This window comes from Salmo trutta, chromosome 26, assembly GCF_901001165.1.
Source record: "Salmo trutta chromosome 26, fSalTru1.1, whole genome shotgun sequence".
Lineage (NCBI taxonomy): Eukaryota > Metazoa > Chordata > Actinopteri > Salmoniformes > Salmonidae > Salmo > Salmo trutta.
In genome coordinates, this window is record NC_042982.1 from 10487790 (window position 1) to 10508781 (window position 20992).

General features: G+C 42.4%; 1 protein-coding gene across 1 annotated transcript; it reads right to left on the bottom strand.

Annotated features, from left to right (window-relative positions):
- Window positions 1-6557: 6557 nt before the first annotated feature.
- On the bottom strand, window positions 6558-20894 carry LOC115163082 (kunitz-type protease inhibitor 2). Its single transcript, XM_029714678.1, has 7 exons — window positions 20284-20894; window positions 11846-11914; window positions 11494-11655; window positions 11299-11379; window positions 10914-11084; window positions 9009-9050; window positions 6558-7637 (listed from the first exon to the last, which is right to left on the bottom strand). Exons 1-7 carry the CDS (start codon window positions 20696-20698, stop codon window positions 7444-7446), a joined length of 1134 nt encoding a protein of 377 aa, XP_029570538.1. The 5' UTR covers window positions 20699-20894; the 3' UTR covers window positions 6558-7443.
- Window positions 20895-20992: the final 98 nt, after the last annotated feature.

Genomic DNA, 20992 nt, shown 5'->3' on the forward strand with positions numbered 1-20992 from the left:
GGTCAAATAATAATAATCTCAGTGGTTGTAGAGGGTGGAACAGGTCAGCACCTCAGGAGTAAATGTCAGTTGGCTTTTCATAGCCGATCATTCAGAGTATCTCTACCGCTCTTGCTGTCTCCAGAGAGTTGAAAACAGCAGGTCTGGGACAAGGTAGCAAATCCAGTGAACAGGTCAGGGTTCCATAGCCACAGGCAGAACAGTTGAAACTGGAGCAGCAGCACGACCAGGTGGACTGGGGACAGCAAGAAGTCATCAGGCCAGGTAGTCCTGAGGCATGGTCCTAGGGCTCAGGTCCTCCGAGAGAAAGAAAGAAAGAAAGAAAGAAAGAAAGAAAGAGAAAAAGAGAGAGAAAAAGAGAGAGAGAGAAAGAGAGAGAATTAGAGAGAGCATACTTAAATTCACACAGGACACCGGATAAGACAGGAGAAATACTCCAGATATAACAGACTGACCCTAGCCCCCCGACACATAAACTATTGCAGCATAAATACTGGAGGCTGAGAGAGGAGGGGTCGGGAGACACTGTGGCCCCGTTCAATGATACCCCCGGACAGGGCAAAACAGGCAGGATATAACCCCACCCACTTTGCCAAAGCACAGCCCCCACACCACTAGAGGGATATTTCCAACCAGCAACTTTACTATCCTGAGACATGGCCGAGTATAGCCCACAAAGATCTCCGCCATGGCACGAACCTGTGGGGGCGCCAACCCGGACAGGAAGATCACATTAGTGACTCAACCCACTCAAGTGACGCATCCCTCCTAGGGACGGCATGGAAGAGCACCAGTAAGCCAGTGACTCAGTCCCTGTAATAGGGTTTGAGGCAGAGAATCCCAGTGGAGAGAGGGGAACAGGCCAGGCAGAGACAGCAAGGGCGGTTTGTTGCTCCAGTGCCTTTCCGTTCACCTTCACACTCCTGGGCCAGACTACACTCAATCATAGGACCTACTGAAGAGATGAGTCTTCAATAAAGACTTAAAGGTCGAGACCGAGTCTGCGTCTCTCACATGGATAGGCAGACCATTCCATAAAAATTGAGCTCTATTGGAGAAAGCCCTGCCTCCAGCTGTTTGCTTAGAAACTCTAGGGACAGTAAGGAAGCCTGCGTCTTGTGACCGTAGCATATGATGATGTGTCTGGGAAGTTATTTATGTAAATATCTCTGTAGCCTACTAGGATGTGTTGGTTAGACTGGAATGTGTGTACTTCATGATTGCCTGGGAGATAGCGAGAGAGAGCGAGAGCGAGAGCGAGAGCGAGAGAGAGAGAGAGAGAGAGACGAGTTTGTTACACTGCCTTATTGTCTCCCTGTTCATAATACCTTTGTCAGCACAACTTTAAAAGCCTCTCATCTTTTTTCCCTGAGGTGGGTCCTCTCTCTACCTCCACAACCGTGGTGAAAGACCCACTCCGAGCCTCTGGCCTGGGGAGACTCGTCTGGTTTCACTTAGCCCTTACAGCTCAAACCACAAAATGATTCAGCCAAATATAAGTGTCAGATGAAGCTCCATCCCTCCAGGTGTATGGGAAATAAAAGCCAGCTCTTAGATGACTTCAGTTACCTAACATGGTCATATGCATACAGAGAGCTAGTCACGTTCAAACCAGCAGCACTACCTTCGAACAGTAAACATGGATTATTCATAAAGACTGACAGAAAAATGATCGCAGAGTTGCGCAATGTATGTAGCCGCATTTTAACTCATGACCGTGCCAGTGTTAACTTTGTCGCCTTGCCTACAATGAATCATCCATTATGTCTGCACCATTATCTATTACTCATCTGTTCCCTGAGGCAGAATCACCATGGAAATGTCTCTGATGGCAATGAGAGAGTACAGTTGCTTCTCACCCCCCCCCCCCCCCCCCCCCCCCCCCCCAGGTAAACTCCTGGTATCTCTGTTTTCATTGGCTCAGATGAAATAGCTCAATAGCTCGATGTGGTCTGTAATCATCGCTGGCAAACTACAAAGTGTCTACCCCACTCATGTCTCTCTCCAGAGTATTTCCCTGTTTGCGTCTGAGTGGTGTGACGGACATGTGTCTGGGAGAAGGCGTCAAGAGAGGAGGAGGAGAAGCATTATGGGTAGAGCTTTTCATAGCCAGCGTTTCATAGGCCTAATTTAACCTCATCATGTCGTTACAAGCAAAGCACTAACACGGTTTCCACATTACCGGTATAACCATAAGAATGAAATACTGACTGTAGTAAAAATGTGCATGTCTTCAACTTTTTTCTCAGTCTCTACGCACAACGTTGTATGCCTAGTGGTTAATTACATATTTGAGTCTCCACCAAAACATTCCTAAACACTGATGATTGTATCTCGTAATAACACAATAGGGTCATTCTGACAAAAGTCCAAGTCGTTCAGTTTCACCACAACTGAAATGACCTTAAAACAGCTTAACTTCCCTCAGGTTTGACACCAAACTGAAGAGTCCTACCCCGGAGGTGAATAGCTGCTCGATTAAGAACGCCTCTCTCCCATTCCTCTAATGTCATAAATATAGTTAATTGCCTATAAAGTTTACCACACACATCAACTTGGCTACCATGAGGAACACGACACAGATTTCACCTGGCTTTAACTCGCAGTAGATACAATACCCTGATTGGTCTGTTGTCCTGGCAAGGGAGGTTTAGAGACGTACAGCCATCAAGGGCCATTTGGTCTTCATCTCAAGGTAACAATAGGTTATAAACGTATCCCTGATGCAACAGGTAGTCTGGCGGCATTTACAGTCTGCATTACAGTCTGCATTAAAAGAAAGACCAATATTTGTTATGGTTATGAAGAGGTTGGGAGAACATACAGAGTATGTACCTCTTCATACAGATGTAGCCACATATTTAACATGGATACTGTTAAATAGACTAAATACCCATACACAACACTTCACCATCATTGACTCAGTTGGTAGAGCATGGCACTTGCAACGGCAGGATTGAGGGTACGATTCCCGGTGTCCATACGTAAAATGTATGTCGCTTTGGATAAAAGCTTCTGCTAAATGTTATATATTGTTATTATTATATTAACACTACATAACATATCTTGTATCTTGTCAATCTTGTTTTATGCTTGAGAGGTTCTCATGGCCTGAGAGGTTCTCATGGCCTGAGAGGTTCTCATGGCCTCGACTTACAAACATGTATAAACCCATCAACACTTCGCCCAACATGTGTCTTTTACAACACTTTCCCTCCTCCACACATTCCCTCTATCATCATACTGCTCTCGTTTTTTCTCTCACACTTTCACAAATCAAAATCATCAGCGAAATAGAGCCACATACCAGGAAGTGTTTGGAGGAAAAGAGGGGTCAAAGGACATGGTGTAGTCTAGCCACCTCACCATCTCCTAAACCATCCGCCAAAACCTTTTTCCATTTCATAGCCATTTTATCATTCTCAAGGTCGCTTTTTATAAGCATCTTCCACTCCAACCCAGTGAACCCATCCCCCTCTTCGTTTTGCCTTTTTAAGTGTGACTGGTCATGACCAACGGTCCAAAATGCCACCAGACTTCCCATTTATAGGCATGGGGACCAATGAAAGAATGAGAGAAAAAAAGAGAAGTGGAGGTCGCTTGGTGTCGTGGGAACTGGGAGCGGAGTCTGGATCGCAAACACTTCGGCCCTCCAGAGAATTCGCAACTGCTTTCAATTTTACTCGGGGTCACTCGGATTTCAGTCCCCTTTTCTACCAAGATATCAACTTCCCTTTAGGACCTTCCCTCCACGCTCTAGAGAGCCAAAGTCATGACATCATACTTAGTGGAGAAGTACTCTTCTTGGCTTTCACCTCAATACTTTCTTTCTCTCGCTTTTCCTCACATTCCCTTTGTCTTTCCTCCCTTTTTGTCTCTTACTCTTTTCTATTATCACACCATAACCTCTCCAACTCTTGCTCACTCTAATTCGTTCCTTTGATAACTTCCTTCCTTCCCTCTCTCTTCCTCGCCTCTGTTCCTCGTCTCTGGCATGGCTGATTTGGGGTCAGTTCCTGTGGTTGGCTCTGTGGAGTTTCAGGGCTCTGTCATCAGCCTGCTAAAGATGAGGTGATGGGTGGGAGCGGGCTTGAGGAGAGGGGGAGTACCGGGGGTGAACTGGCCCCCTGTTACAGGTCCTACCCTGCTGGGGGGGGGGGGCGGACAGACTGAGGTGTCTTTCAGAATGAAGAGCTTACTCACACATAAACACACAAACTCACTCACTTTTCCTTGCCATAATACCAAACAGACAAACACACCATCTATAACTTCCTGACACACACACACCCTAACACACACACAGGTCAGAATTTTTGTTGGAGAAAGGGAAAAAAGGGGGGGACCACACTCACACTCATGCCCCAGGAATGCAGAGCATCCCTCAAATTTGCAGGCAGCTGGTGAGTGGTAGAGGTGTAAAGGGGGTGGGGGGTTAGGGGCTGAGGAGGAGAGGGGGTGTCTTGCTAAATAAGCACAATTACACCAACACCGGATGGAAAACAGATGATCACAGGCACTGACAACAACACTGAGAGAGATTACCAAGGCCAGGGTACACACCGGGCCAAACAAAGCCCTGCATAATGCACACCACTGGAACTGCAGGAGGAGAGTTATAGGTTACAGGCCTGGAAGCACGCTGTGGAGAGAAGAGAAGGATTAGACTGTAGAAGCAGGGCTGACAGTGTCCTATGGACTTACCTTGGACAGTCAGTGAGAGTTATAGGGGTGGGCAGTGTCCAGAGTATCTGCTTTCAGACAGTGAGTGAGGGTTACAGGCTCTCTATAAACATGATCCCCCATGCTGCGCTGTTGGAGTTCTGCTTTTGAAGTCTCTCTGCTCTACCCAACATCCTTATCGCTAACACTCCCCTGTACTTTCGCTCTGGTTTCTCTATCTATCCCCCTCTCCTCCTACCCCCACCATCCTCTTTGATCGTCAGTTACCTCAACATTTTGTGTCAGAGCCAGGGCACAACTAGAAGGATCACTCTGTTTGACTGTTTATGGAAATTAGTTTGAATCTGATTGACTAATAATGAGAGTGTGATTGCGTGTGTGTGTTTGCGGGAGGAGAAGTTGGATTTACATGGTTCGGAAATGAGCTAATCATTTTGTCTTCGGGGCCTTATTTTAAAGCTCAGCGAAAGCAGAGGACTTTAGTACCCAAGGAGACAACGCCAAGGAGGCCAGCAGCTTCTTATTGAGTCTCTTCAGCAGAAAATAACAGGAGAAGAAGGTGAACTGGCGGCGGGGGGGGGGGGGGGGGGGGGGGGGCGCTATCTCAATCGAGATAAATGAATTGAGAAAGAGCCAGGAACACAACACAGAACCACACCCACTCCACAGCCTCTGTAGTAGGCTACCTACTTTATCACTAACCATTTCCCAGGCCTGGAACCAATTCATACAGAATTAAGTTTGCTCAATTAGCTAGGTCATTTTCAAAATCGGAATGAAAATGTTTAGCCCATTTCTGCAATTAATACAAAACGACTCACCCCATCAAAATAAACTAAGAGGTTATGAGCTTTTTTGCGTGGCGACGAAATGTGCAAAGTGATAAATTGATAGTGAAATACAAATGGCATTTAAGAACCTACTTTACTATGATCATTCTGAATAGGATGTTTTGATGTAGAAAAAAACTTCACGTAAAATGTACTAATAGGGTCAGTTTAAGGAGCGCCCTCAAATATCAGTCTAGTTTCTTCACCAGGAAGATCCTGAGTATGTATCAGTGGTGTAAAGTACTTAAGTAGTACTTTAAAGTATTTTTACTTAAGTAGTTTTTTGGGGTATTTGTACTTTACTATTTATATTTTTGACAACTTTTACTTCACTACATTCCTTAAGAAAATATTGTACTTTTTACTCCATACAGTTTACCTGACACCCAAAAGTACTCATTACATTTTGAATGCTTAGCAGAATAGGAAAATGGTCCAATTCACACTTATCAAGAGAACATCCCTGGTCATCCCTACTGCCTCTGATCTGGTGGACTCATTAAACACACATGCTTAATTTGGAAATTATGTCTGAATGTTGGAGTGTGCCCCTGGCTATCCGTAAATGTAAAAAATAACAAAATGGTGCCGTCTGGTTTGCTTAATAGAAGGAATTTGAAATGATTTATACTTTTACTTTCAATACTTAAGTATATTTAAAACCAAATACTTCTAGACTAACTCAAGTAGTATTTTACTGGGTGACTTTCACTTTTACTTGAGTCATTTTCTATTAAGGTATCTTTACTTTTACTCAAGTATGACAATTGGGTACTTTTTCCACCACTGGCATGTATCATGGTCACTTCTGCCCTCTAGAGGTAAGAACAACTCCAGCCCTGTCCTCTCCAATCTCTAGTAAAACATGCAGATGGGGGTGAGTTGACAAACTGTTGACATTAAGAAAAAGCTCATACCTTTTACCTAGGGCACTTTCAATTGTCTACTGTTTTACCATCTTCATTTATAAATGTATTATGTTTTAGTCATTATGTATGTGAAGCACTTTGCACTGCATTGTACAGAATTTGCTTTATAAAGAGACATTCTGCAAATTTCTTTATTAAATGCATTCAGTAGTTAATACAGAGAACGCACTGTTGACATCATCCATCTCTCTGCTGAATTACAAGTAGAACAGCGAAGCCCACAATAAGCCACTGAACATTTACATTCAATATGGAGGAGATAAGTGTTTGGTATTAGTGTAAGTCATGAAAAATAATGGTCATGTCATCCATGTCACTTTTAAGATTTAAATTGTAAGTCAAACATGTTGAATTACATATTTTAGTCATTCATTAAAATTTACTTTATTATATTTTGATTTAAAAAGGCAATTTTGCCACTGAATATAGGCATACAAAATAACATCTCACAGGTAAAAGATTGCATAGAATAGCAGTTCGTTCATTAACTAAAGCAAAGGTCACAAAGGGTTTTAAAACCACATTCAGGTGAGGTTTCCCAGACACACATTGACGTGCCTAATCCTGGACTAAAAAGTATTTTAAATGGAGATTCTCCATTGAGTTGGTGTTTTACTCCAGGATTAGGCTTAATCTGTGACCGGGAGACTGCCCGTCAAATTTTCAGCCTTTTAAATAAACAAAGGTAAATGACAGCAGCAGAAATTCACTACGATCTGAAAAAGTCAAGCACAGTCTAAATCACTCACTAAAACGTCAAACCCTGGCCGAAACACCTCTCAGGTGTTCAATTTATCTAAGTAATTAGTACAGTGGCTGTTCGGACAAAAAGCCACAATTAACAAATTAACACTTTCCCATTGTATATGAATACATCCCTTGACAAAATCAGCAGATGCAGGCATTCTGGGTGAGTATTTAGAATGGAAAGTGACAGTGGAGTGAGGTGACAGTGGCTCTATAGTGTTCTGCAGGAGCGGGAGGGAGGGGGGGCTCCCTCCTTATGGTGCGGTGCTCACTTTGGGGAGCTCGTCCTCGGACAGCTGCTCCTCAGACAGCTGCTCGTAGGGGAGCAGGTCCTTGTCGCTGAGGAGGCGGTGGTCATGCTGCAGCCTGGAGCGCCGGATGGTGATGAGGATCAGACCAACCAGGATCAGAGCTGAAATCACTGCCAGCGTAGCCACCAGGAAGAACGCTGGAGGGGAAGGAGGGACGCATTTATTTATTAAAGGACACTCCCCTACATATTTACTTGGACAGTGAAGCTAAAACTTTTAATTTGGCTCTATACTCCAGGATTTTGGATCAAACGTTTCATGAGGCAATAGTACAGATATTTTATTTGAGGGTATTTTCATAAATACCCGTTTTACCACTTAAATCACTTTATGTATCTAGTCCTCCCATTTGAAAGTGCTATAAAAGTATTTGGACAAATTGAATACATTTTTATTTTTTAAATCACTTTACTCAGTACTCTGTTGAAGCAGAGTGAAGGGATCTGAATACTTTCCGAAGGCACTGTATGTATGAAAATAGCCTCAAAAAGGTGACATTCTGTCTGTACTGTCGCTGAAACATTTGATCTCAAATCCAAAAGTTGTAGCTTCACTGTCCAAATAAATACGTAGGGGAGTATACAGTGAGTGTACAAAACATTATGAACACCAGCACTTTCCACTGACTAGGTGAAAGCTATGATCCCTTATTGGCCGTTAAATCCACTTCAAAATCAGTGTAGATGAAGTGGAGGAGACAGGTTAAAGAAGGATTTTTAAGCCTCGAAACAATTGCGAAATGGCTTGTGTGTGTGTGTGCCATTCAGAGGCTGAATGGGCAAGACAGAAGATTTAAGTGCCTTGAAGAGGGTATGGTAGTAGGTGCCAAGCACACCGTTTGAGTATCAAGAACTGAAACACTGCTGGGTTTTTCCTCGCTCAACAGTTTCCCTTGTGTATCAAGAACGGTCCCAAAGGCCGACCAGCAAACTTGACACCTTGTAGAGTCCATGCCCTGACGAATTGAGGCAAAAGAAAGGTGTTTCTAATGGTTTTCTACACAGTATATTCTCAGTGAATGTATCGGTTGTTCGTTATCGCTCTTTGGTTTCACATCACGTGGTGTTGTTTATAAGTGTCTAATTTTCTCAATGAGACCAACTCAGTGGCTTGTGGTTAGTGTCCGCCCTCAGATTGAAAGGTTTGGAGTTGGATCCCCGGCCGGGTCATACCAAAGACTGTACAAATGGGACCTGAGGCACTCAGCATTAAGGAGATTGGTGGTAATGCCCTGCGATAGACTAGCGTTCTGTCCAGGGGTTGTACTTGTACCTCAAGCTGCAGAAACAGGAGATGGGCTTCTGCTCCTAGGAGCCATTCCGACTCGCACAAGCCAAGTTCACATACTACACCCCCCCCCCCCCCCCCAAAAAAAGTTGAATCCCAAAACTCTTTAGAGACTCTCCTGAAGTTGTATTCAGAACTGTTAAGTGCTGCTATTCACACCCGGTGGAACACAACCCTTTAAACCTCCCAGCCAGCCTAGAACTTAAGGAAGGTTAGCTTACCTGGTGTCAAGCGGCTACGGCCATTGTGTTGCCCATGCTCGCCTGTGAAAAGGATGGAATCAGAAAAGAGAAAAATATCACTACATCCTTGCCTCACGTGAACATCCTTCCAAATTCCATCTTGTTGACTTGACTATTGAAAGTCTGAAGACCATGAATATTCAATTTGGTGTTGGAATGGGAGCGCAGGCATTGAACGCTCACATTTCATTGTCTCCAAGTAGGAAAGGTGAATTCCTCTCCCAGTGTCTGGTGTAAAGCATACTGAACTCTAGGATTTTGCATGTACTTAGCTCCATCCCATTTATTTTATCCTGAAAAGCTCCCCGGTCTTTGCCAATACCCATACCATGATGCAGCCACCACCGTGCTTCAAAATAAGGCGGCAGTTACTCAGTGACGTATTCTGTTGGATTTTCCCCAAACATGAGGCTTAGTGCAAAAAAAACGTTGTTCCTTTGCTGTTTTTTGCAGTATTACGTGAATGCATGTTTTGAAATATTCATATTGTTTTCAGTCTGTTATTTAGGTGATTATCGTGGTTTAGTGCCTATAGGAATGGCTGAACGAACTAGAGAACTCATTTTCGGGTTTGAGCCATCCTATTGCGCTGCAGTTGCTCTAGATATAAATATGATCATGCACGAACTGTGCAATGTTTTCAACAGGCCAATGTTCTACAAAACTATCACGTTTTCTGTGATAAACTAACTACATTGACCATAATCCATTGCTACTTGTCCGGTCTGTTTCTTTTACGTCTGCTATGTAAGAGACAAGAACGTGGGGATTGAGAGGGGATACATAGAGAGCAGTCGCTACGCAAAGTATTGGTATTCAGCAGTTATGAAAGTATGCTTATTTACTTTGAAGAATTACTAAAAGAGTGACGTTGTCAAGACAGCAGCTCTATAGAGAAGAGATGACTTGGAATGCAATCAAGTCATCGAATAAAACAATGTAACTCACACGACTATTTTAATAAAATATTTGTTGTGTATAACTGATGGTTAATAAGTGATAAGCAGTCATGGGAAGTCACTACCACCATAAGACTTGTTCATTGTTTTATTCCGTGTTACAGAATTCAACCACATTATGCATTTAATGTTTAAAAGAAAATGAGGTGATTATGACTTTTTTTAATAATCGAACCAACCTCAAAAAGCACTAATCGTTCAGCACTATTGTGGAGTAACTACAATGTTGTTGATCCATCCTCAGTTGTCTCCCTTCACAGCCATTGAACCCCGTAGCTGTTTAAAAAAATCACCAATGGCCTCATGGCGACATTTCCTTCCTATCCTGCAGCTCAGTTCGGAAAGACTACTGGTTCTTTGTTGTGTCTGGATGGCTTTAATACATCCTCCACAGCATAATTATTAACTTGACCATGCTTAAAGAGACATTACATTTGTTATTGTTACCAGTCTACCAATCACTGCCCTTCTTTCTTTATGAAGCTATTGAAAAGCTCCCTGGTCTTTGTGTGTGTATGGGGGACAGAGGAAGGGTTCGTCATAAAACAAAATCATGTCTACCCTCATTATTTCACACAGAGTGAGTCCATGTAGCTTATTATGTGATTTGTTAAGCCAAATGTTACTCCTGAACTAATGTAGGCTTGCCTAAACAAAGGGGTATATATTTATATTAATTTGTAAACATTTGTCGAATTTCCTTTTCATTTTGACATCATGAAGTAAATTGTGTAGATCAATGACAAAAACAATCCCAACGAAATCCATTTCAATCACTTTGTCACGCAACAAAATGTGAAACATTCCAAGGGGGATTTTGAACTCTGTGAGAAGGCTGAAAAGCTAACTTAAAATCACTCCCATAACCACACAATTTATATTATCATCCTATTTGTCATATCGCTGAAATGCAGTCCATCCTTACCGTCCTCTCCAGTGCACCGGGCCATGCAGTCGTCCAGTGTGAGGTAACGGTTGTGGTTTCCTTTGCAGCCACCGTAGATGAAATACTGGCAGGAGCTAGTGCTGTGGTCAAAGTAGAACATAGTGAAGGCAGCACGGCAAGGGCCCGAGTCCGAGGCCACCATGCAAGCATCTGTGGAGGAGAGGGGCAGGGGACAATCAGAACTGATCTCAAACCTGATGACCTCAACTTGTGAAAAAGGCAATCACATCAGGAAGGACATGTTTGAGACTGAACCCAGAACAGCTAACTACACTGTGCAGGAGGAATGGTTTACACTGAAACTCAACATAAAGGAGCTAGCCAAAAGCCATACTGCAGAAATATATGTCCTCTATCCAGTTACCTTTATATTCAATGCGCTTTTCATCTGTAGGTTTGTTTGCACCAGACCCTTTCCTTCCCTTAGAGCCAGGGATGACGGTCACTGGAAAAATAAAAAAATAAGTCAATGTCAGAGAGGGAGGGGTTGCTGGGTGGGGAGGCCTGTTGGGGTTGGTGGGAGGTGAGTAGTGTCAGAGGGGGGGAGGTTGACGAGCACCTGTGCAGGTGGCGAGGCACCTCTCGGCGGTATCATAGTTGTTCTTGTTGCCAAGGCAGCCTCCGTAGGTGAAGAGCTGGCAGGCGCCGGTGGAGCTGTCGTAGTAGTAGTGGCGATGGGAGGCGCGGCACGGCCCTGTTTCTGGACTGGCCTGGCACAGCTCTAATTGGACAGGAGAATAAAAGTTTGAAGGTCAGCACTACTAAAACAGGAAGTGACAGATTGAGAATAGGAAGGAGAGCGAGCATATCATTCACTAAACACAGTTAGGACAGTTATCCATTTAAATTTACAGGGAAGGGAAGACAACAGGAATAAAAAGAAACAGGAGTGAGAAAAATAGACAACTTGCCGATAAAGTCATCTGATGTCATCTTGGGAAGGAGATCCTTAGAACTGGCAGGATCCTCAGAACTGGCAGCTAGGGACCCATTTTAACATTAGTCAAACATGTTTGAATTACAGTGATCCCACGCTACACTGTCACCGTGGATACAGTATGTTGACCTTAATGCCGTAAAAATCACATGCTACCCAGCCAGTGTACTTGAATAGGCCCGTACTTCTGCTTTTGGCATAGCAAAATAATCTCAGCGAATCAGAGATCAGCTTCCCTGTTATTAACCAATGATGCAATGTGTCAAGACAAATTTATTTAGCTAATCTTCATAGTAAGAAAATGCACATATTCAGGATTCAGAGCATGCCTAGGAGTTAGGGCTGGGCGAGAAGTTTGTTTTTGCACAATATTCCAAATGCCTGTATCACAAGAACCAGTTTTTTATTTTATTTAAATTTTCATTTATGTCCGCTTGTTCTCATGTTGTCTTTTTGGTCTTATCCTTCCCATCTGTCAAAGTACCAGGATGTTGCCTCTGGTTTTTAATCTGAATTTAGAGAACTGAATTAGAGAACTGAATTTGAAAACTGAATCTGAGAAGTTGAAGATATTAAACTTTGATCAACTTTAAATTATAGTTTGTAAACTTTATAAACAGACAAATGCAATAACTACCATATTGAACATGCATGCATGCACGCACGCATGCATGTATGCACGCACACAGTGCATTCGGAAAGTATTCATCCCCCTCTACTTTTTCCACATGTTACATCACAACCTTATTCTAAAATGTATCAAATACATTTTTCTCCCTCATTAATCTATACACACAATACCGCATAATGCCAAAGCGAAAAACAAGTTTTTAGAAATGTTTACAAATGTATTAAAAATTAAAAAACAGAAGTGACTTCCAGACGAAAGCCACTCCTCAGTAAAAGCACCTAAAGACTATCAGACCATGAAAAACAATATTCTCTGGTCTGATGAAACCAAGATTGAACTCTTTGGCCTGAATGCTAAAAGTCACGTCTGGAAGAACCCTGGCACCAACCCTACAATGAAGCACGGTGGTGGAAGCGTCATGCTGTGGGGATGTTTTTCAGCGGCAGGGACTGGGAGACTAGTCAGGATCGAAGGGCAGATGAACAAAGGCAAGTATAGAGAGAGATCCTTGATGAAAACCTGCTCCAGACTGCTCAGGACCTCAGACTGGGGTGAAGGTTCACCTTCCAACAGACAACAACCCTAAGCACACAGCAAAGACAACGCAGGAGTGGCTTCGGGACAAGTCTCTGAATGTCCTTGAGTGGCCCAGCCAGAGCCTGGACTTGAACATGATAGAACATCTCTGGAGAGACCTGAAAATAGCTGTGTAGCAACGCTCCCCATCCAATCTGACAGAGCTTGAGAGGATCTGCAGAGAAGACTGGGAAAAACTCGCCAAATACAGGTGTGCCAAGCTTGTAGCATCATACCCAAGAAGACTCGAGGCTGTAATTGCTGCTAAAAAGGTGCTTCAACAAAGTACTGAGTAAAGGGTCTGAATACTTATGTAAATGTTTTTTTATTTGTTGAGTTTGGGTTTTCGCTTTGTCATTATGTGGTATTGAGTGTAGATTGATCGGTGGAAAATGTATTTAATCAATTTCAGAATAAGGCTGTAATGTAAGAAAATGGGAAGGGGTCTGAATACTTCCCAAATGCACTGTATCTTGAATTGACAATAAGTCTGGAAAAAGATATATGATCTTAAGGCCATATCGCCCAGCCCTACTTAGTGAGACCAGCAGAGCCTTCAGAAAGTATTACATTTTTTGGGGGGCTCTAAACAGAAGAGAAAGAGTGGGAGGCCCCGGTGCACAACTGAACAAGAGGACAAGTACATTAGAGTGTCTAGTTTGAGAAACAGACGCCTTACAAGTCCTGAACTGGCAGCTTCATTAAATAGTACCCACAAAACACCAGTCTCAACGTCAACAGTGAAGAAGCAACTCCGGGATGTTGGCCTTCTAGGCAGAGCTCCTCTGTCCAGTGTCTGTTCTTTTGCCCATCTTAATCTTTTCTTTTTATTGGCCAGTCTGAGATATGGTTTTTCTTTGCAACTCTGCCTAAAAGGCCAGCTTCCCGGAGTCGCCTCTTCACTGTTGATGTTGAGACTGGTGATTTGCAGGTACTATTTAATGAAGCTGCCAGTTGAGGACTTTAGGCGTCTGTGGTTCTTCAATGGGATTCAAATCCAGAGACTGAGATGGCCATTGCAAAACGTTTATTTTGTGGTCAATTAACAATTTTCATGTGCGCTTGAGGATATTGTCTTGCTGGAAGATCCACTTGCGGCCAAGCTTCAGTCTACGGGCGGGAGCAACCAGATTTTGGGCTAAAATGTCCTGGTACTAGGTAAAGTTCATGATGCCGTTGACCTTAACAAGGGCCCCAGGACCAATGGAAGCAAAATAGACCCATAACAAAGATCCACCACTATATTTTACAGTAGGTATGGGGTTATTTTCTTCTCATGCATCCTTATTGACACTAAACCCACCACTGGTGTGCGTGGCCAAAGAGTTCTATTTTCATGCAATCTGACCATATCACTGGTTTCAATCCAAGTGCCAATGCCGTTTAGCAAGCTCCAGACGTTTACATTTGTTGGATGACATGAAAATAGAGCTCTTTGACCATGCACACTGTACTGTGCTGTACTTTGATGTCCAAACTTATAAAAACAGACGTCTACAATTGGTTCAGTTTTGGTCCGGTCCAACCACATTTTGTCTTGTTTGAGTGCGGAGCTCATTAAAATAATAGCCAGTGTTTAGAATAAGACCTAAATATGCAAAAAAAAATGGATATTGCAGATTTCTACCTTTGTTTACCTATTTAGGATACGTCACTATGAAGAGAATTACATTCATATCCATAATTATGCATTTCTGTGTAGTACAGCTCAAGGACCCATGATGAAATTCCGTTACCGTAATTGTGTTACAGGGAATAAATGCAATTTATTTACTGTAGTTCAATAACCAAAAAGAGACACTCCATTCTTTCTGCAGACATCTTTCAATATTTTTTTGTATTTTTTTAAATATGCTAGATCCTTTGGCAAGACATTTTCTACTAGTCCAATAAGAATTTGGAAAACACAATGCCAGAAGGCTCACATGACCCAAAGGAACCAGAGAAGAGGTTCATTGGATGTTTGTGGAAGTAAGCCTGAGCGACAATAGACACAGCACAGATATGATCAGATATATACACATTAGCTCCAACTGCAAGAGCCTGACCGTGAACAGTTTATTATGATGTGAGACTTTGTAGAGCACGGCTCAAGCCAACCCCTGTGAAAAATGCAGTTAATCTCATCATCTAGAGGTCGCTTAACAGGTTTGGTATAGGGTAAGCTCAAACAATCATAACACTAGCTATGCTCGACACACTCATGACAAACACTCTACACCTCAAAAGGGTGATGTCAAACTAACTAGCTTAGTAGTTGAGACTCACATTAAATGGCCCTGGTTCTGTTGTATTGTTCCAACTGAGCCTTTAAAAATGACCTGAGTTAATTGTGGCAGTCCTCATGAGAGCTTGATGGTTTTTGCGACTGCACTTGAAGAAACTTCTTGAAAATGTTCCAGATTGACTGACCTTCATGTCTTAAAGTAATGATGGACTGTTGTTTGTCTTTGCTTATTTGAGCTGTTCTTGCCATAACATGGACTTGGTCTTTTACCAAATAGGGCTATCTTCTGTATACCACCCCTACCTTGTCACAACATAACTGACTGGCTCAAACCCATTAAGAAGAAAATTATTTCCACAAATTAACAAGGCACACCTGTTAATTGAAATGCATTCCAGTTGACTACCTCATGAAGGTGGTTGAGAGAATGCCAAGAGTGTGCAAAGCTGTCATCAAGGTAAAGGGTGGCTACTTTGAAGAATCTTAACACTTTCTTTGGTTACTATATGATAACATATGTGTTATTTCATAGATTTGATGTCTTCACTATTATTCTGCAATGTAGAAAATAGTAAAAATAAACAAAAACTCTGGAATGAGTAGGTGTGTCCAAACATTTGACTGGTAAGCTCCACAATTTGTGGATAAAGTGAATGGTCTGAATACTTTCAGAATGCACTGTATATTAGTATAAGACAGATCCAGCTTCTGTTCCCTGTTTGAGTTTTTGGTTGATAGTCTATAATAATAATCATCCTCCTTGATCTCCTTATTGTTATTAATTATGATCATGTCATTATCATTAGTAAGCTTAGTATAGCAGCCTTGTATAACCACCGTTGAGCTGTAGCCCTAAGAGCACATCCTGATTTAGTTTTAATACCATAATTTACTTAGGCCTATATTTCAATACTTATATAGGCTACAGTATCAATCATTTATTTGTTCATGTCATCACGAGTCATTCATGACGTGAAATGCAATCAAGCGTTTAAGTTTTAAATAAAACAAAGCGACCGTTGAATAATTAGCGTAAAACAATAAATAGGCCTAAACCGTTCCATTTCGGAAATTGCATTCAAGAATGAATGAGACTGTTTAGTCTTCGCTGTAATGCAGGCTTTACTAGAAACTCTGGCATGCTTACAATTTATTTAGTGTTGCTTACATTGTTCCAAACAGTCAGAGAAATTATTTTCTAATCCAACAACACCTGTTTGGTACACATAGGCCTAAAATGCACACAGAGCTGGCTCCATACCTTATTCTTCTTGATCTCCAGTATTTTCTCATTTTAACCAATTTATCGATGTGATTATGATATGCTATAGGTCCTATTGGTCACGTAAATGCGAAACAAATTAGGGAATTCGGTAAGGTAACTTTCAGTTACAAATGGCTGTAATTATGTTGCAGCTTCAGCAACACGCACAGCGCTGTACATTGATGTTCTGTGGCGGTCGCTGCAGCAGGGAGGAGAGAGACAACAGGTGCTAGTCACACAGTCTCTCACTGTCTTTTTTTTCCTGAGCCAGAAGGCGCAATCAAATCAATTGCGGTTGGACTGCCTTTAGTCATGTGTGTCTTCATTGTTTTGTCAAACAGTACCCTTAAAGCATCAGAAAAGCTCAATGCATATACAGTAGATGCAATTCGATTGGTCGAAAGAACAGACAACCAATATATATATATATATTTTTTTTGTCGGGGACAGCCATAAATTCTATTTTCAGTAGCCTACTCATAAAGTAGAAAACATAGACATGAGTTGGACTAGAAGCCTGCTGGACTGATGTGAAGCACTTAAGGATGCTGCCAGGACCCTAGTGGAGTGAGTGTGTCTGAACACAAGCCACAGATTAATTTTGGCCTGTCTCCCTGTCCCTCCATGGGGTGCACTGTGGTGGAGGTTTCTATGATTTGGAGTGGGACACTTTGTTGAACAGTAGATTACCATTTCAAGAGGCTTAATGCTCTGTGTATGACCACTGACAAGGCTTGTGACCTTAAGGAGAAGATGCTATTGTGACAATTTTTTTTAAAGGACAACAGTATATGCAGTAAACTACCATAGTCATGCAGGTTAAAACTTCACACTTTCCAAGGTAACAGAATTACACTGAGACTCAAATTTAATTCACTTTAAATTGTAGACCGAATGTTGTCCCACATCCCAAACATGCTCAACGGGTGACATGTCTAGTGAGTATGCAGGCCATGGAAGAACTGGGACATTTTTTAGCTTCCAGGAACTGTGTACAGACCCAATTGTGTTTGTTGTCCGTAGCTTATGCCTGCCCATACCGTAACCCCACCACCACGGGGCAGTCTGTTCACAATGTTGACATCAGTAAACCGCTCGCCCACACGACGCCATACAATCTGAGACATCTGTGGCATTGTGTTGTAAGATAAAACTGCACATTTTAGTGTCTTTTTATTGTCCACAGCACAAGGTGCACCTGTGTAATGATCATGCCATTTAAACAGCTTCTTGATATGCCACACCTGTCAGGTGGATTGATTATTTTGGCAGAAGAGAAATGCTCACTAACAGGGATATAAAGAAAATAGTGTACAAAATGAGAGAAATTGAACATTTCTGGGATATTTTATTTCAGCTCATGAAACCAACACTTTACATGTTGCATTTATATTTTTGTTAAGTGTAGCATACACAAGATGCACTATCGAAATTTGGTTGTGCATCAGCAGTTTTTCTATTGTTATGTCAGTCACTGACAGTCACTCAATTAGCCCATGAGTTCCGATTTTTTGGGGCCCCCACCCCCATCAAAGTTGCTCATCCCTGCCCTACAGCAAAGCAACAACAATAGAACCACTACCGATTGCTGTGAAAAAGACAAGGGAATTCACTAAGCAGTAGAGTTAGTTTAGCCTGCTGAAAAAGGTGTTGACACAATCATTCTGTGTTTTGGCAATTTGAGTTGAAACAAAACACGTACTGCCAAATCCAGTTTAGGAGTTATGACTTTGGGAGATTAAATGCACATTAAATAATGATCAACAATACACAAATTGGGGCTGGGGGAAATGTAAGATGTAGAGAGAAAAAAAAAAAGAATAGGTTGGCCTAATTACCAAGAAAACATACTTAACCCTAACATGGCATGTCTTTTAACCCGGGGCATTTCCACAGTGACAGAATTACACTCACTCAAAAAAAAATGTAAAACCATTGACTTCAAACTATGCACAACGATGACAATTTACACAGTAAATAAAAAAAAAACATTGGAAAAACTGCAGATGCAAAGTTGGGTAACACATTTACAGTAAAAGAGCCCTCGGTTTTATTCTGTTACCAAACTTTGCATCGGCACAGTTTTTCCCAGTAAATGTTTAATTTACTGCGGAAAATTGTTCAGTCGTCGTCATTGTGCATAGAGTTGCATGGGAGGAACCCACTACCATGGGCATGCGGCACTTATCTGTGGGAAGAGGAAAGAGCCGACCATAGTTTAACACTGAAGCTGGTCACGATGATCAGCTCAATTCACAAGGAAACATTTCATTTGTCACCTAAATTACATGCTTAAAAAGTGCCATTTTTATAGTCAAAGAGTAGTAAATCGTGAACGTCATCGGTCAAGATGAAAATCTGATTAAACACCAATACAAAATAATATAAGTATAAATAAAATGTACGATGAGGGCCTAGCTGCCAAAGAAAAATCCCCTTTCTAGGAGGGGAGTTAGTTAATAGGTCTACTGTAGGTCTCTCAAGCTTTCATTTCCCTATGATTTACACACCGAGTGAAACCATGAGAGCTGGAATGGACAAACAAAACAGGAGAAAAAGAGCTGAGACCCACATCTCTCCACACCTATGGAGCAGGGTGGACACATAGGACAGTCAAAACCACAATGTGCTTCATAGCATTTCAAATGAGAGACATTGTGTACTGTAGGCATGTTTGTGTGTCCTAGCACACATTACTATAGACATGTATATTCTGGGACATTATTTGCATTCAGCACGACTTGATTACACGTCAGAAAAACATTCCATCCGATTACACAAATCAATCCCGTCGTGCACATGCAAACCTGGTTGACTGGTTGGCCCAGTCTCTTACGTTGTTCAAAACAACTGCGAAGTGGGAACTCGGAACTCTCCGACTTCCGAGCGTTCAAGACAACTGGGAACTCGGAAAAAACGAGCTCCGACGGGGGAAAAAAATCGTTTAACGCTCATCCAACTCGGGAACTCGGGCCTCTTTCTTGACTAGACCTCCGAATTTCGTCATATTTGACCTCGTTTTCCGAGTTCCCAGTTGTCTTGAAAGCAACATCTGTCCCCATGAAAGCTCACCTATCAGGAAGTAAGTGTCGGTGCCAGAGAAATTGGGTGGAGTTGCTACACAACAACAACTTCCTGTAAACTCCAATGGGAGTCAATACCCCAGGCACAGATAAACCACTCTTTCCTAATTGTTCCACTTTGTAAAACGCACCTGGCCTGGCTACGAATTTATGCAAAAAAGTGCATGATGTATGTGAGATGCAAACACAGCACCATTGATCGAGCTAGAAATAATGAGAATGAAATCCAGAAGAATGAGCACAGGTCGCTACTGGGTTCATGTGTATTGTAAGAAGCAAGTAGAGAAAACTGTATACACTTGAGTGGTAGTCCACGAGTCATTTTCTCACTTAAACTGACTGAGGCGCTTAATAAAGTCCAGGTCATATTGAATTGTTAGAGTGCTTAACTTTTACACTATGACTCCTTAGGTAAAAAATGATTGCAAAACCAGGACAAAAACTGTGGAATGGTCCTCTGCCACATGACCCTAATTTATAAGCCATATTGCCCCCCACCCCCCAAAAAAATCGGCTATTGGCAAAGGGCTGATATAGCCTAGGCTAGCCTAACGTTACTTGGCTAAAGCAGTCCCTAGAAGTGCCAATGACGCACCTGAATTTCCATTGTCCTAAAGACCAATGTGCATACCTGTTGAGTTGACTTCCCTGGGGACAACAGCTTCAACTTCGACTTTTGTAGTCTCGGGCTGAGTCTTTTTGCGGTAGACCTTGAACTGTGTATCGAACTGTAACACGCAGACGTCCTTTCCATCTTTCATGCAGCTGACGAGAAAACACTCCGGTGTTCCATCCGCTGGGGTTCCAATCAACGCGAGCTGACAGTCCCGGTTGCCGCAGCATGCATCCTGACACCCCTTGCTATCTGATATCTCCGGCAGGTGAGCCAAATGTCTGGCTCCAGCTTCAAGGGATTTTGGGTCAAGACCTTGGTCGGGGTTGGTGTCCACATCCCAAGCGCATCCTTGTTTCTCGTCGTCCGACTGACCGCGGACCGGTACCGCGAGCAGTAGGAACAGTACACCACAGCTCCACACCTGTTTCATAGTTGTTGTTGTATCGTAAAAGCCTTCGTCCAGGTAAATAATCGTCTTCCAAATACGCTTTTATTGATCGAAGTAGCAATTTCTCTCAGGCTATAAGAAGTAGGTTAAACTACTTCCCTGTTGAAGCGACTTCCCTTTGTCTTGAATACACCGTAGCCGAGGTACTCTTTTCCCCGCCCATTGAATAATGAACAAGGCCACGTTCAGTCACCAAACGTTTTCCAACGTTGCAGATATGAATGTTGTGACTAGAGTCAATGTGACTCCTCAACCTGGTCTCAGAGCATTCCGTAT

Excerpts from the sequence above, each read along its gene's own strand:
- LOC115163082 (XM_029714678.1), bottom strand. The coding sequence starts at position 20,698 with ATGAAACAGGTGTGGAGCTGTGGTGTACTGTTCCTACTGCTCGCGGTA. Across the intron at positions 11,380-11,493 it reads GTGCCTCGCCACCTGCACAG|TGACCGTCATCCCTGGCTCT; the intron begins GTGCTCGTCAAC and ends TTATTTTTCCAG. Across the intron at positions 11,085-11,298 it reads AAAGCGCATTGAATATAAAG|ATGCTTGCATGGTGGCCTCG; the intron begins GTAACTGGATAG and ends TCTCCTCCACAG.